Source organism: Haematobia irritans, chromosome 3 (assembly GCF_050003625.1).
Source record: "Haematobia irritans isolate KBUSLIRL chromosome 3, ASM5000362v1, whole genome shotgun sequence".
Taxonomy (NCBI): domain Eukaryota; kingdom Metazoa; phylum Arthropoda; class Insecta; order Diptera; family Muscidae; genus Haematobia; species Haematobia irritans.
The window spans coordinates 194,852,648-194,864,575 of NC_134399.1; the positions used below are offsets into that span (position 1 = coordinate 194,852,648).

Consider the following 11,928-nt stretch of genomic DNA (forward strand, 5'->3'; position numbering starts at 1 on the left):
AGAATAATATTCGTAAAGGCACACCAGTTTACGAACAATGAAACGTTTAACTTAAAATTTGCAAAATTTTCAAGAAATGTTATCTACCATTTTTGACGAAAATGTCTATAAATTAAATACATGTGAACTAAAAATATTTCATTGGGTAATTTTTTACCAACAATTATTAACTATAGGAATTGTCAGAAAGAAATTGCTATCCACTTTCAAGTTCATTTTTCGTAAAAAAATATTTTCTCATACAAAAAAATCTTATAGTAAATTGCACTTATTATTTACAAAATACTTTACATTTCACAAGTAGTTTTATAGCATGACAAACGAATTTTTAACTACCAGTTAAGAAATTTTTTAAGGAAATTTCCATCGTATTTTGTAGGCCATGAACTAAACGATTGCTACTTAGAATTTGTAAAATTTCATTCCGAGTAGTTAATTTTCGTTGAAGATGCGAAAAATGAACTAAAATTCTGGAAAATTCTTGTAATAAATTATTGTAAAAATTTTCTTAAATTTACGAGACACTTTTTTTTCTGTGGGTATTCAATACATTCGGCACACCTCTTTATGGTCCTAGAATACCTCTTGATTTCCAATTTTAGGCAAATTGTATAAAAACTACGGACTCTAGAAGCCCAAGAAGTAAAATCGGGAGACCGGTCTATATAGGGGCTATATCGAAACATGGTCCGATAATCCCCATTCTCGGCACATCTCTTTATATTCCTAGAATACCTCTAGATTTCCAATTTCAAGCTTATTGGATAAAAACTACGGATTCTAGAAGCCCAAGAAGTAAAATCGGGAGATTGGTCTATATGGGGGATATACCAAAACATCGACCGGTACTCACCATTTTCGACACACGTCTTTATGGTCCTAGAATACCTCTAGATTTAAAATTCCAGGCAAATTGGATAAAAACTACAGATTCTAGAAGCCCAAGAAGCAAAATCGGGAGATCGGTCTATATGGGGGCTATATCAAAACATGGACCGATACTCACCATTTTCGGCACACGTCTATAGGGTCCTAGAATACCTCTAGATTTCAAATTTCAGGTAAATTGGATTAAAACTACGGATTATAGAAGCCCAAGAAGTAAAATCGGGAGATCGGTCTATATGGGGGCTATACCACAACATGGACCGATACTCACCATTTTCGGCACATCTCTTTATTTTCCTAGAATACTTCTAGATTTCAAATTTCAGGCAAATTGGATAAAAACTACGGATTCTAGAAGCCCTAAAAGTAAAATCGGGAAATCGGTCTATATGGGGGCTATACCAAAACATGGACCGATACTCACCATTTTCGGTACACCTCTTTAAGGTCCTAGAATACCTCTAGATTTCCGATTTGAGGCAAATTGGGTAAAACTTACGGATTCTAGAAGTCCAAGAAGTAAAATCGGGAGATCGGTATATTTGGTGGCTATATAAAACATGGACCGGGTCCTAGAATACCTCTAGATTTCAAATTTCAGGTAAATTGGATTAAAACTACGGATTATAGAAGCTCAAGAAGTAAAATCGGGAGATCGGTTTATATGGGGGCTATACCAAAACATGGACCGATAGGCACCATTTTCGGCACACGTCTATAGGGTCCTAGGATACCTCTAGATTTCCAATTTCTGGCAAATTGGATAAAAACTACAGTTTTTATAAGTCCAAGACCCCAAATCGGGAGGTCAGTTTATATGGGGACTATATCAAAACTTGGACCGATATAGCCCATCTTCGAACTTGACCTGCCTGCAAACAAAAGACGAATCTGTGCCAAATTTCAGGACGATAGCGCCATTATTGAGGGCTGTAGCGAGATTACAACAGACAGACAGACGGGCATGGTTATATCGTCTTAGATTTTCTCCCTGATCAAGAATATATATACTTTATATAGTCGGAAATCGATATTTCGATGTGTTACAAACGGAATGACAAACTTATTATACCCCCGTCACCATTCTATGGTGGTTGGTATAAAACCATTGACACCAAATCATAGTTCGTTCTCATTCTATCATTGGGAATCGTACGAACATTTTCTTCTGCTTTAGTTCATATTAGAGGTGTGCACATGACACGAAATCGTCGTGACTCACGAAAATTTTCGTGATACGTGCGTGAGTCGTGAGTCACGCTCATGACAACAGCGTGAGTGTGGGTGAGCGTGATTAACAAACTAAAATGTCGTACGTGAGGTGAGTCACGAAAATAATATCTTCGTGAGTGTGCGTGAGAAACGAATTACACTCACGAAAATATTCCTGCTCACCAACATAAAACGCTTAAGAGTTAAATTCAATTACAATTTTAGTGGGTCCCTGAGTCGATATAACCATGTCCGTCTGTCCGTCTGTCCGTCCGTCCGTCCGTCCGTCCGTCCGTCCGTCCGTCTGTCTGTGAACACATTTTTGTGATCAAAGTCTAGGTCGCAATTTAAGTTCAATCGCCTTCAAATTTGGCACATATTCCTAATTTGGGTCAGAATAGAACCCTATTGATTTTGGAAGAAATCGGTTCAGATTTAGATATAGCTCCCATATATATCTTTCGCCCGATATGCACTAATATGGACCCAGCAGCCAGAGTTTTATACCGATTTGCTTGAAATTTTGTACTAACATAACACTTAGCCGTATAGTCAAGTGTGCAAAATTTGATTGAAATCGGTTCAGATTTAGATATAGCTCCCATATATATCTTTCGCCCGATATGGACTAATATGGTCCTAAAAGCCAGAGTTTTGGCCCAATTTGGTTGAAATTTTGCACATGGAGTAGATTTAGCATTGTAGCTATGCGTGCCAAATTTGGTTGAAATCGATTCAGATTTAGATATAGCTCCCATATATATCTTTCGCCCGATATGCACTTATATGGACCCAGAAGCCAGAGTTTTATCCCGATGAGCTTGAAATTTTGCACAAGGAGTACAATTGGTAGTATAGTCATGTGTGTCAAATTTCATTGAAATCGGTTCAGATTTAGATATAGCTTCCATATATATTTTTCGCCCGATATGGACTTATATGGCTGGCCCCAGAAGCCAGAGTTTTGGCCGAATTTGGTTGAAATTTTACACTAGGAGTACAATTAGTAATATAGTCATGTGTGCCAAATTTGATTGAAATCGGTTCAGATTTAGATATAGCTCCCATATATATGTTTTTGTGATTTCGACAAAAATGGTCAAAATACCAACATTGTTAAATCGCCACTGCTTAGTCGAAAAGTTGTAAAAATTACTCTAATTTTCATAAACTGCTAATACATATATATCGAGCGATAAATCATAAATAAACTTTTGCGAAGTTTCCCTAAAATCGCTTCAGATTTAAATGTTTCCTATATTTTTTTTTTTTTACTAAAATTGTGTTCCACCCTAGTGCATTAGCCAACTTAAATTTTGAGTCTATAGATTTTGTAAAAATCTATCAAATTCTGTCCAAATCGAATGATATTTAGCCCCAACACATTTGACGGATGTGATATGGTATCCAAAATTTGGATATATAAAGTGGTGCAGGGTATAATATAGTCGGCCCTGCCCGACTTTAGACTTTCCTTACTTGTTTTCTTGAAGTTTATGAATAGCAGCAATATCGAAAATTTGTCACCATGGTTATTAAAAATTACCAAATATTTCTTACACTGTATAAGAAAAACATATGGAAATATTATTATAAAACAATTTTTGTTAATCACAATCAATAGAGATTAGATTAGTTAAATTGTGATCTAAACTAGCAAATGCTTTGCCCTACAAAAAATAAAATATTTTTTTTTCAAACAGTTACATTTTGTACTCTATTCATAATGGGTGCCACCAAGATATCGAATATATTTTTAATTTTAATTTTTTTAATCGTCTTCTACAAATCAGATGGACAAGTTCAAAGAATTGTTGGTGGTTTTTCTGCTAAAGAAAGTCAGTTTCCCTATGTAGTATCCATCAGACGGCTGGGAGATCATATCTGTGGTGGGGTTATAATTTCAAGAAATTTTATTTTGACAGCAGGCCGATGTGTTGTGAAGAATTTTTCAAACGATGGCGTGACAAGGTCTGTTTAAAACTCCTTGAAAATTCATGAGTATTGAGAATGTTGAGAAATTAAAACTTTATTTTTTCGGTTCAATTTATCATACAACCTTCCATAAATTAAGATGGCTTAAAACATAATCGAACGATTTATGAATATATGAATATTATTTTATAAAAAAAAATATATATAGATTTCAATGTGGTTGTACATTCTGAATAATTTTCACCATAAATTAGTCAAAATGAAGTTCACCATTCTCACGTCGATATTTTTGAAAAAAAAAAAAATAAAAACTTTCTAATTCATAAAGTGTTTTTCCCATTCTAGTTATCCTGCACATGAATTTAATATTCGTGTGGGTTCATTGAGTCTCTACGACAAAGGTTTGCTATGGAAAATCTCCGAAATTATGGTGCATTCGAATTACACCAATATGTTGAACGATTTAGCTTTGTTGAAACTTCAAGAACCTCTAGTATTTTCCGATTACATACAACCAATTGAAGTATCCTATGAAAGACCTTCGCTTAAAGCTTCCGAAATTTCTATTGCTGGATGGGGTTTTCAGAAGACTTCTGGTTATGTATCGCGTTATTTACAATATATCACAATGGATGTAGTGGAACCGAGTAATTGTATGTCCCATCTTTTGGGTGATGAAGCTGAAAAGAGTTTACTTTGTTTACAATTCAATGGTGGAGGTATTTGTACTGGAGATATTGGGGCAGCTGCTATTTATCACGGGGAACTGGTGGGATTGGCATCTTTCAGCTTAGAAAAATGTGGCAATGAATATCCAGATGGTTTCACCAATATTGCCTATTATAGACAATGGATTTTACAGAATACGGATTTGATATAAAAGAGCAAAAAAGAAAGTAAATTTTATTGTACATAAAAATGTAATATTTTCATCCGAAAACCAAAATTTTAATAAAGTTCCTAGGTGTTGATGAAAGGCTGGTATGGGGGGGGGGGGGGGGGGTTTGGTATAAAAGTTACCAAACCCCTCCTCCTCCTAAAAAAATTATAACTTTTTTCCCATTAAAAGTGGGCATCTTTGTGGGATTTTGAGGACTTGTAACAGCACCATTTTATCTCTGAATTACAGTTATGTTCTTGCCTTCATTTGATATGTATTGTAAATAAAATTCTAATTAAAGAAAACACCAAAGCTGTTTACACAATGCTAAGGACAAATTTATTTTAAGTAATGAAATTTAGGTACACGAATCATGGAAAGTTAGATAGGTCCCTTAAAATTGTTTTTTTATACCCTCCATCATAGGATGGGGGTATATTAACTTTGTCATTCCGTTTGTAACACATCGAAATATTGCTCTAAGACCCCATATAATATATATATATATATATATATATATATATAAATATATATATATATATATATATATATATATATATATATATATATATATATATATATATATATATATATATATATATATATATATATATATATATATATATATATATATATATATATATATATATATATATATATATATATATATATATATATATATATATATATATATATATATATATATATATATATATATATTCTGGGTCGTGGTGAAATTCTGAGTGGATCTAAGCATGTCCGTCCGTCCGTCTGTTGAAATCACGCTAACTTCCGAACGAAACAAGCTATCGACTTGAAACTTGGCACAAGTAGTTGTTATCGATGTAGGTCGGATGGTATTGAAAATGGGTCATATCGGTCCACTTTTACGTATAGCCCCCATATAAAGGGACCCTCAGATTTGGCTTGTGGAGCCTCTAACAGAAGCATATTTCATCCGATCCGGCTGAATTTTGGTATATGGTGTTGGTATATGGTCACCATGCAAAAATTGGTCCACATCGGTCCATAATTATATATAGCCCCCATATAAACCGATCCCCAGATTTGGCTTGCGGAGCCTCAAAGAGAAGAAAATTTCATCCGATCCGGCTGAAATTTGGTACATGATGTTGGTATATGGTCTCTAACAACCATGAACAAATTGGTCCATATCGGTCCTTAATTATATATAGCCCCCATATAAACCGATCCCCAGATTTGGATTGTGGAGCCTCTAAGAGAAGCATATTTCATCCGATCCGGCTGAAATTTGGTACATGGTGTTGGCATATGGTCTCTAACAATCATGCAAAAAAGTGGTCCACATCGGTCCATAATTATATATAGCCCCCATATAAACCGATCCCCAGATTTGGCTTGCGGAGCCCCAAAGAGAAGTACGTTTCATCCGATCCGGCTGAAATTTGGTACATGATGTTGGTATATGGTCTCTAACAACCATGCAAAAATTGGTCCACATGGGTCCATATTTATATATAGACCCCATATTAACCGATCCCCAGATTTGGCTTGCGAAGTCTCCAAGAGAAGCAAATTTCATCCAATCCGGTTGTAATTTGGAACAGGGTGTTAGTATATGATCTTTAACAACCGTGCCAGAATTGGTCAATATCGGTCCATAATTATATATAGCCCCCATATAAAACATTCTCCAGATTTGACCTCCGCACACAAAAATTGGTCCATATCGGTTCAAATCATGGTCGCCACTAGAGCCAAAAATAATCTACCAAAATTTTATTTCTATAGAAAATTTTGTCAAAATTTTATTTCTATAGAAAATGTTGTCAAAATTTTATTTCTAGAGAAAATTTTGTTAAAATTTTATTCGGTTCATAATAAAATTTTCATCGTTGTCAAAATTTTATTTCTATTGAAAATTTTATCAAAATTTTATTTCTATCGAAAATTTTATCAAAATTTTATTTCTATAGAAAATTTTGTTCAAATTTTATTCGGTTCATAATCATGGTTGCCACTCGAGCCAAAAATAACCTACCAAGATTTTATTTCTATAGAAAATTTTGTCAAAAGTTTATTTCTATAGAAAATTTTGTGAAAATTTTATTGCTATAGAAAATTTTGTTAAAAATTTATTTCTGTAGAACATTTTGTCAAAATTTTATGTCTACTTTGTCAAACTGATTTATATACGTATTGGATCGATCTTTTTTGATTTAATATATACCACGTATGGACTTACATACAATTTAGAAGATGGTGTTAGGAGGTTTTAAGATACCTTGCCATCCGCAAGCGTTACCGCAACTTAAGTAATTCGATTGTGGATGGCAGTGTTTAGATGAAGTTTCTACGCAATCCATGATGGAGGGTACATAAGCTTCGGCCTGGCCGAACTTACGGCCGTATATACTTGTTTTTTTTTTTTTTTTTTTTTTTTTTTAAGAAGCCACATCTTTGGCACGGAATCCAAACCAAAATCCTTAAGGGACGATCGGAAACTGTGAAACGAAGTAAACTTTGTTTAATGTAAGAAAGAACTAATGCACCGTAAATGAGGTCAGAATTTGTGGCCAATAATTTTATTCTTTACTTTTACTCAATTTTTTATACCCTATACCAAGGGACATCGAATGGGACTCAGACCTTATAAAGTATATACATTAAAAAAAGTTTACTTGGATCCAAAGATTTTGACCTTCCCTTAAGGATTTTGGTATTAATTCCGCGCCAAAGACGCAGCTTCTTTAAAATAAAGAATTTTTTTAGCGACCTATCTAGCTTTAAATCTAGCACCAATGAAATTAAAATTATGATACAGATCCCATTTGACAAATTTTCATTCTCTTTTCGCGGTTTATTAATAAAGGTACTCACGTACAAACAAATGCCAGTTTAAAAATCCAAATTATAACGGATACTTCAAAGTAAAAAATGTTTTCTTAATTCCAAAAAAACTTTAAACCAAAGACACTAAATCCTCAAAATAAATCTTAGCCTATATTTGAAGAGTTTTTATTTTAAATCTAAAGTTTCAATATTTTAGTTCATTTAAGGACAATTTTTTTAAATCAAAAATGTGTTTCTTTACTTTAAGAAAAATTAGCCTTGGTTCAAAGACACGCGACTTTAACGGAGGGACGCAAATTTACAAAATGTGTGTCCCAAATTTAATGAATCAATGATTATAAACTTTATTTTAATTAAAATTTCATTATTTTGAAGAAATTTTTCCTTAATATTTTGTAAATTTCTCATCCAAAAATTTAGATTGCGTACACTGAACAAAAAATTGTCTTAACAAGGATGATTTTGCGTCCTACAATTCAAGATACATATTTTTCTCAAATATGATGATACATTTCTTTACAATAAAACCTAATTGTGTTCATGTAAAGACAAGTAACTTGAACATAAAAACATGCATCTTTAATATCTTGTAAAATTATTGTGCTAATTACTGTCCTATAAATAAAGATAAATGTCTTTATGCAAAGCATTTATGTATTTATTTCGATGTAAACTAGCATTGAAATTAAGAAAAAAACTTTCCTCTTATGTCGTTTGTTTGACTTTGCTCCAAAGAAAAAACACGTTTAATTACAGGATGAAATACTCGAGATATTCATTTTAGGATTTTATAATGAAAATATTTTTACATAAATTGGTTATTTTTTCTTTTGTAAAGGGAATATTTATAGGGGTAAAAAAGAGCTAAATGTTGAGCGAATCCCGCTATATGATATTCGACACAAGTCTGTTACAAGCTATATTTAAATATAGTGGGTGCATCTGACTAATATATAGATCCAAGATTTGATATGAATTGAGTTATCTTCGTGACCATATAGAATTATAAAACCAAAGATATTTTACGTTCCTTTGGAGATATATTAAATTTGGCTGATATCAGTCTATGTTATTATATGCCCGATTTTATGTTTAGCTCAATGACAAGGGTCCTTTTTTATACCCGAGTCCTTGTCGATTTCACAGCACTATTTGAATTGAAGTCGTGATGCAAGGTGGGCATGCTAATCATTATTGGCTTCATGTATTTTAGTAAGAAACTATACAATTTAGATCTCGATTTATTCGAAATTCGTTATTTCATCCCATTTTCCTATAGAACTAGAATAGAATCCTATAGAACTAGAATCTAATGTAATCTCCATATGTGCAAATTAACCTTACCATTTGCACCGATTTTCTTGAGGGAGTATATTTATGGCCTAACGTGCTTTTATCATATGCATGGCGCATCATCAAATCTCCCCTAAATTGTATATAATCCCTAACGACAGGGTTTTATCAAACCAAATTAGTTTTTAAGTTTTTTACATTCCCTTTGTTGGGCTATTTATGGTCAAGTCTTTAGAATAAATAGCCCAGCAAAGTAAATTAAAAACAGAAATATTACATTGGTCATAAATGAAAATATGTATATTTAGTTTTGTTCACATTAATAGTATCAATTTATTACAACTTCAGTCATCTTGGAAAAGCGACGCTTCCATACGCCACGAAACTAGGTAAAGTGAGTATTAAGTTCGAGTTTAGCCGCTAATATCGCTAAAGTGAAAACTAAATCACAAAAAAGGCATAAAATTATACATATTACAAATTTTACTATAACGTTGCAGTCGGGTCTACGGCCCGGAGCGGACACAGGGTTTACAATACCTGTCCAAGGACTGCAAACCCCTTTTTGGAGTATGCTTATTTCCCGAAAAACTCGAAATACCAACTCCAAAGGACTACAACAAAAACAACAACAACATACCTTGATGGGGAATAGCTCAAAGCAAATTTTCGCTAAAATCGTCATTTTTTCACGATTACTTTTATTTAATAATCCCTTTTAAGGAATACACACTTTGTGAAAATTTCCTTTGGTCTATTCCCCATCAAGTTATAATAAAATTTGTAACAAATATGTATAATTTTATGGCTTTTTTACTGATTTAGTTTTCATTTTAATGGCTTAATACTCACCTTAGCAGTAAAAATATGTTGTGATAAATGAAAAAGAAATATTAATTCAATTCACTGCATTTTATACTGGTCGACTTAAAAACCATCAATCGTGTCCCTCCGTTTATACTAAATGGATATCCAGCCTTTCCATTTATTTGTCCATTGTGAGATTGGTATGCCAAATAACGAACAAATCTCTCAAAAGTTGGCGTAGTGCTCTTTAGTATAACATCTTCCACATGCTGCGAATACCACTAATAGATTAATAGAAGCGGCTCCACTCGGCTACCAGGCTGCAGTTATTTACTATGTTTATTCGAAAAATAAATCCTTTGTGTGCTGGTATTTAACTAACGGTACGGTCATACTAAGCAAATATTTAACCAAATTTTGTATCACACCTTTTGTGAAATCAATTTTGAAATATTTTGATTATATATTCAATAGGGTCGAAAAATTGTTGATGGTTTTTATTGTGTTGACTAATTCTTTTTTGATTTTTGTGAAATATTTGCCTAATGTGACAGCACCGTAACGCAATTTACCTTTATGCTATTCCAATTTGCTTTCTTTGTTTTTGGATGTGTAATGTCCATTGTTAGGCGAACAAACCACTAAGAATTTAATTTATCAATTGTGCCCATTAGACGTCACAGCTGGCGGTTGCTCTTTACATCTCATTTGTTACACTTTGTAATATCCATTTCACACCATTTAAAGTAAATAAATTCTTGATCTGGTAGGCTTTTATAATCCCGTAGCTATTTTAACTCGGACGATTGGTGTATAAGGCGGTTCTATCAAAATCCTATCCACTGATTAAGTAAACGACGGAAAATCCGATTTTGAAGCTGCTGAAAACACAAAAACGTTATTACGTTGTAAACGTTTATTCCTTTTAATTGACTTACCCTCTAAAATATTTCCTAAATATTGTCAATATGAAGTAAATAAACAAAGCAATTTGTTGTCAGGTGTTGCCAGACCCAATAAAATGACATATAAGCTATGTCACTATAACTCTGTTCGTTTACCCAATAATTTGTAATCATGAACAAAAACTTGGAGTGGAAGTTAATCAAAACACATATAAACTTCATTCCTAAAGGCCGGTATGCACTTCAAGGGAAAAATTCCATTCCCATAAGAAATGCATTGCTATTTATCCTAACGAAATTTTCGGTAGCGTTCAATTTCGTAATCTGGTACGCACCTCTAATGAAAATAGCAGGGTTGTCAAAAGCATATTTTGGCAGAATACATTTAATTTATTACAATCTTTGTGTGCGTAGAGGTTTTAAAAGGTCTACAAATAATCAACAATTTATTTGAGGAATATTTGGAACATATATCAACAATTTTTAAAAGCGATTAGCTGGTTTAAAACTTGCGTACACAACCCTGTTTTTTGTTGTAGACTTAAATACATTTTTGCTACCGAAAATTTCGCTAGAAGTGCATACCGGCCTAAAATTTCTCAAACAAGAAAAAGTAAAACTTGATGAAAATTTCTTCTATCTTTTATAAGATATATAAGTAGTTGAAGACAAACTAGTCTACTATGTTTGGTGTCAACATACAGACCTATTTTGCAATTTTACAACATAATATGTTTTGGTGAATACATTTTTAATACAAATAATATTTGCACAGAATAATATACATAATTCATACAACAAACATCCAAACACGATATGCTTACGAATGTTTAACATGATAAAGGAGCCAATACATGCCGCGGGAAAATATATTTTAAGGCAATTGAAAACACATTTTATGTTTTCATTAAAATTAAACTTAATCTTGTAACCTACTCTCGTTACGAAATCTTTTTTTCTATAACTTATTAATCCTTAAAGTATAAATGTAGTTCGGAAATACATTAACAATTAAATCTCATGCTGTGGATTATTCATGTCCATTATCGAATTTTGAAAATGTGTTTGGGAATATATATTAAAGAGGTAAGTTTTTTGAGGGAGTGGTTGAAAACATGGTAATTTGCAAATTATATGCTTTAACATTAATTAACTCAAATTTCAATGCGAAAA

The 11,928-nt window shown here is 32.7% G+C and overlaps 2 protein-coding genes and 1 long non-coding RNA gene across 10 annotated transcripts in view; 1 reads left to right on the plus strand and 2 right to left on the minus strand.

Moving 5' to 3' along the window:
• LOC142230627 (uncharacterized) overlaps positions 1-10,839 on the minus strand; it is a 339,644-nt gene extending 328,805 nt beyond the window's left edge. The window contains exons 1-3 of the long non-coding RNA XR_012720755.1: positions 10,789-10,839; positions 10,423-10,731; positions 9,896-10,183 (exon numbers count right to left, since the gene is read on the minus strand). This is a non-coding gene — a long non-coding RNA (uncharacterized LOC142230627). The remainder of the gene's footprint in view (positions 1-9,895; positions 10,184-10,422; positions 10,732-10,788) is intronic.
• The window catches only part of LOC142230618 (carboxypeptidase D), a 266,046-nt gene that overhangs the window by 159,770 nt on the left and 94,348 nt on the right, over positions 1-11,928 (minus strand). The gene's annotated exons all lie outside the window — the stretch shown is intronic.
• LOC142230620 (chymotrypsin-1-like) lies at positions 3,795-5,227 on the plus strand. The gene is made up of 2 exons (XM_075301261.1): positions 3,795-4,071; positions 4,381-5,227. The coding sequence occupies exons 1-2, from the start codon at positions 3,827-3,829 to the stop codon at positions 4,913-4,915; spliced, it is 780 nt and encodes a 259-aa protein (XP_075157376.1). The 5' UTR covers positions 3,795-3,826; the 3' UTR covers positions 4,916-5,227.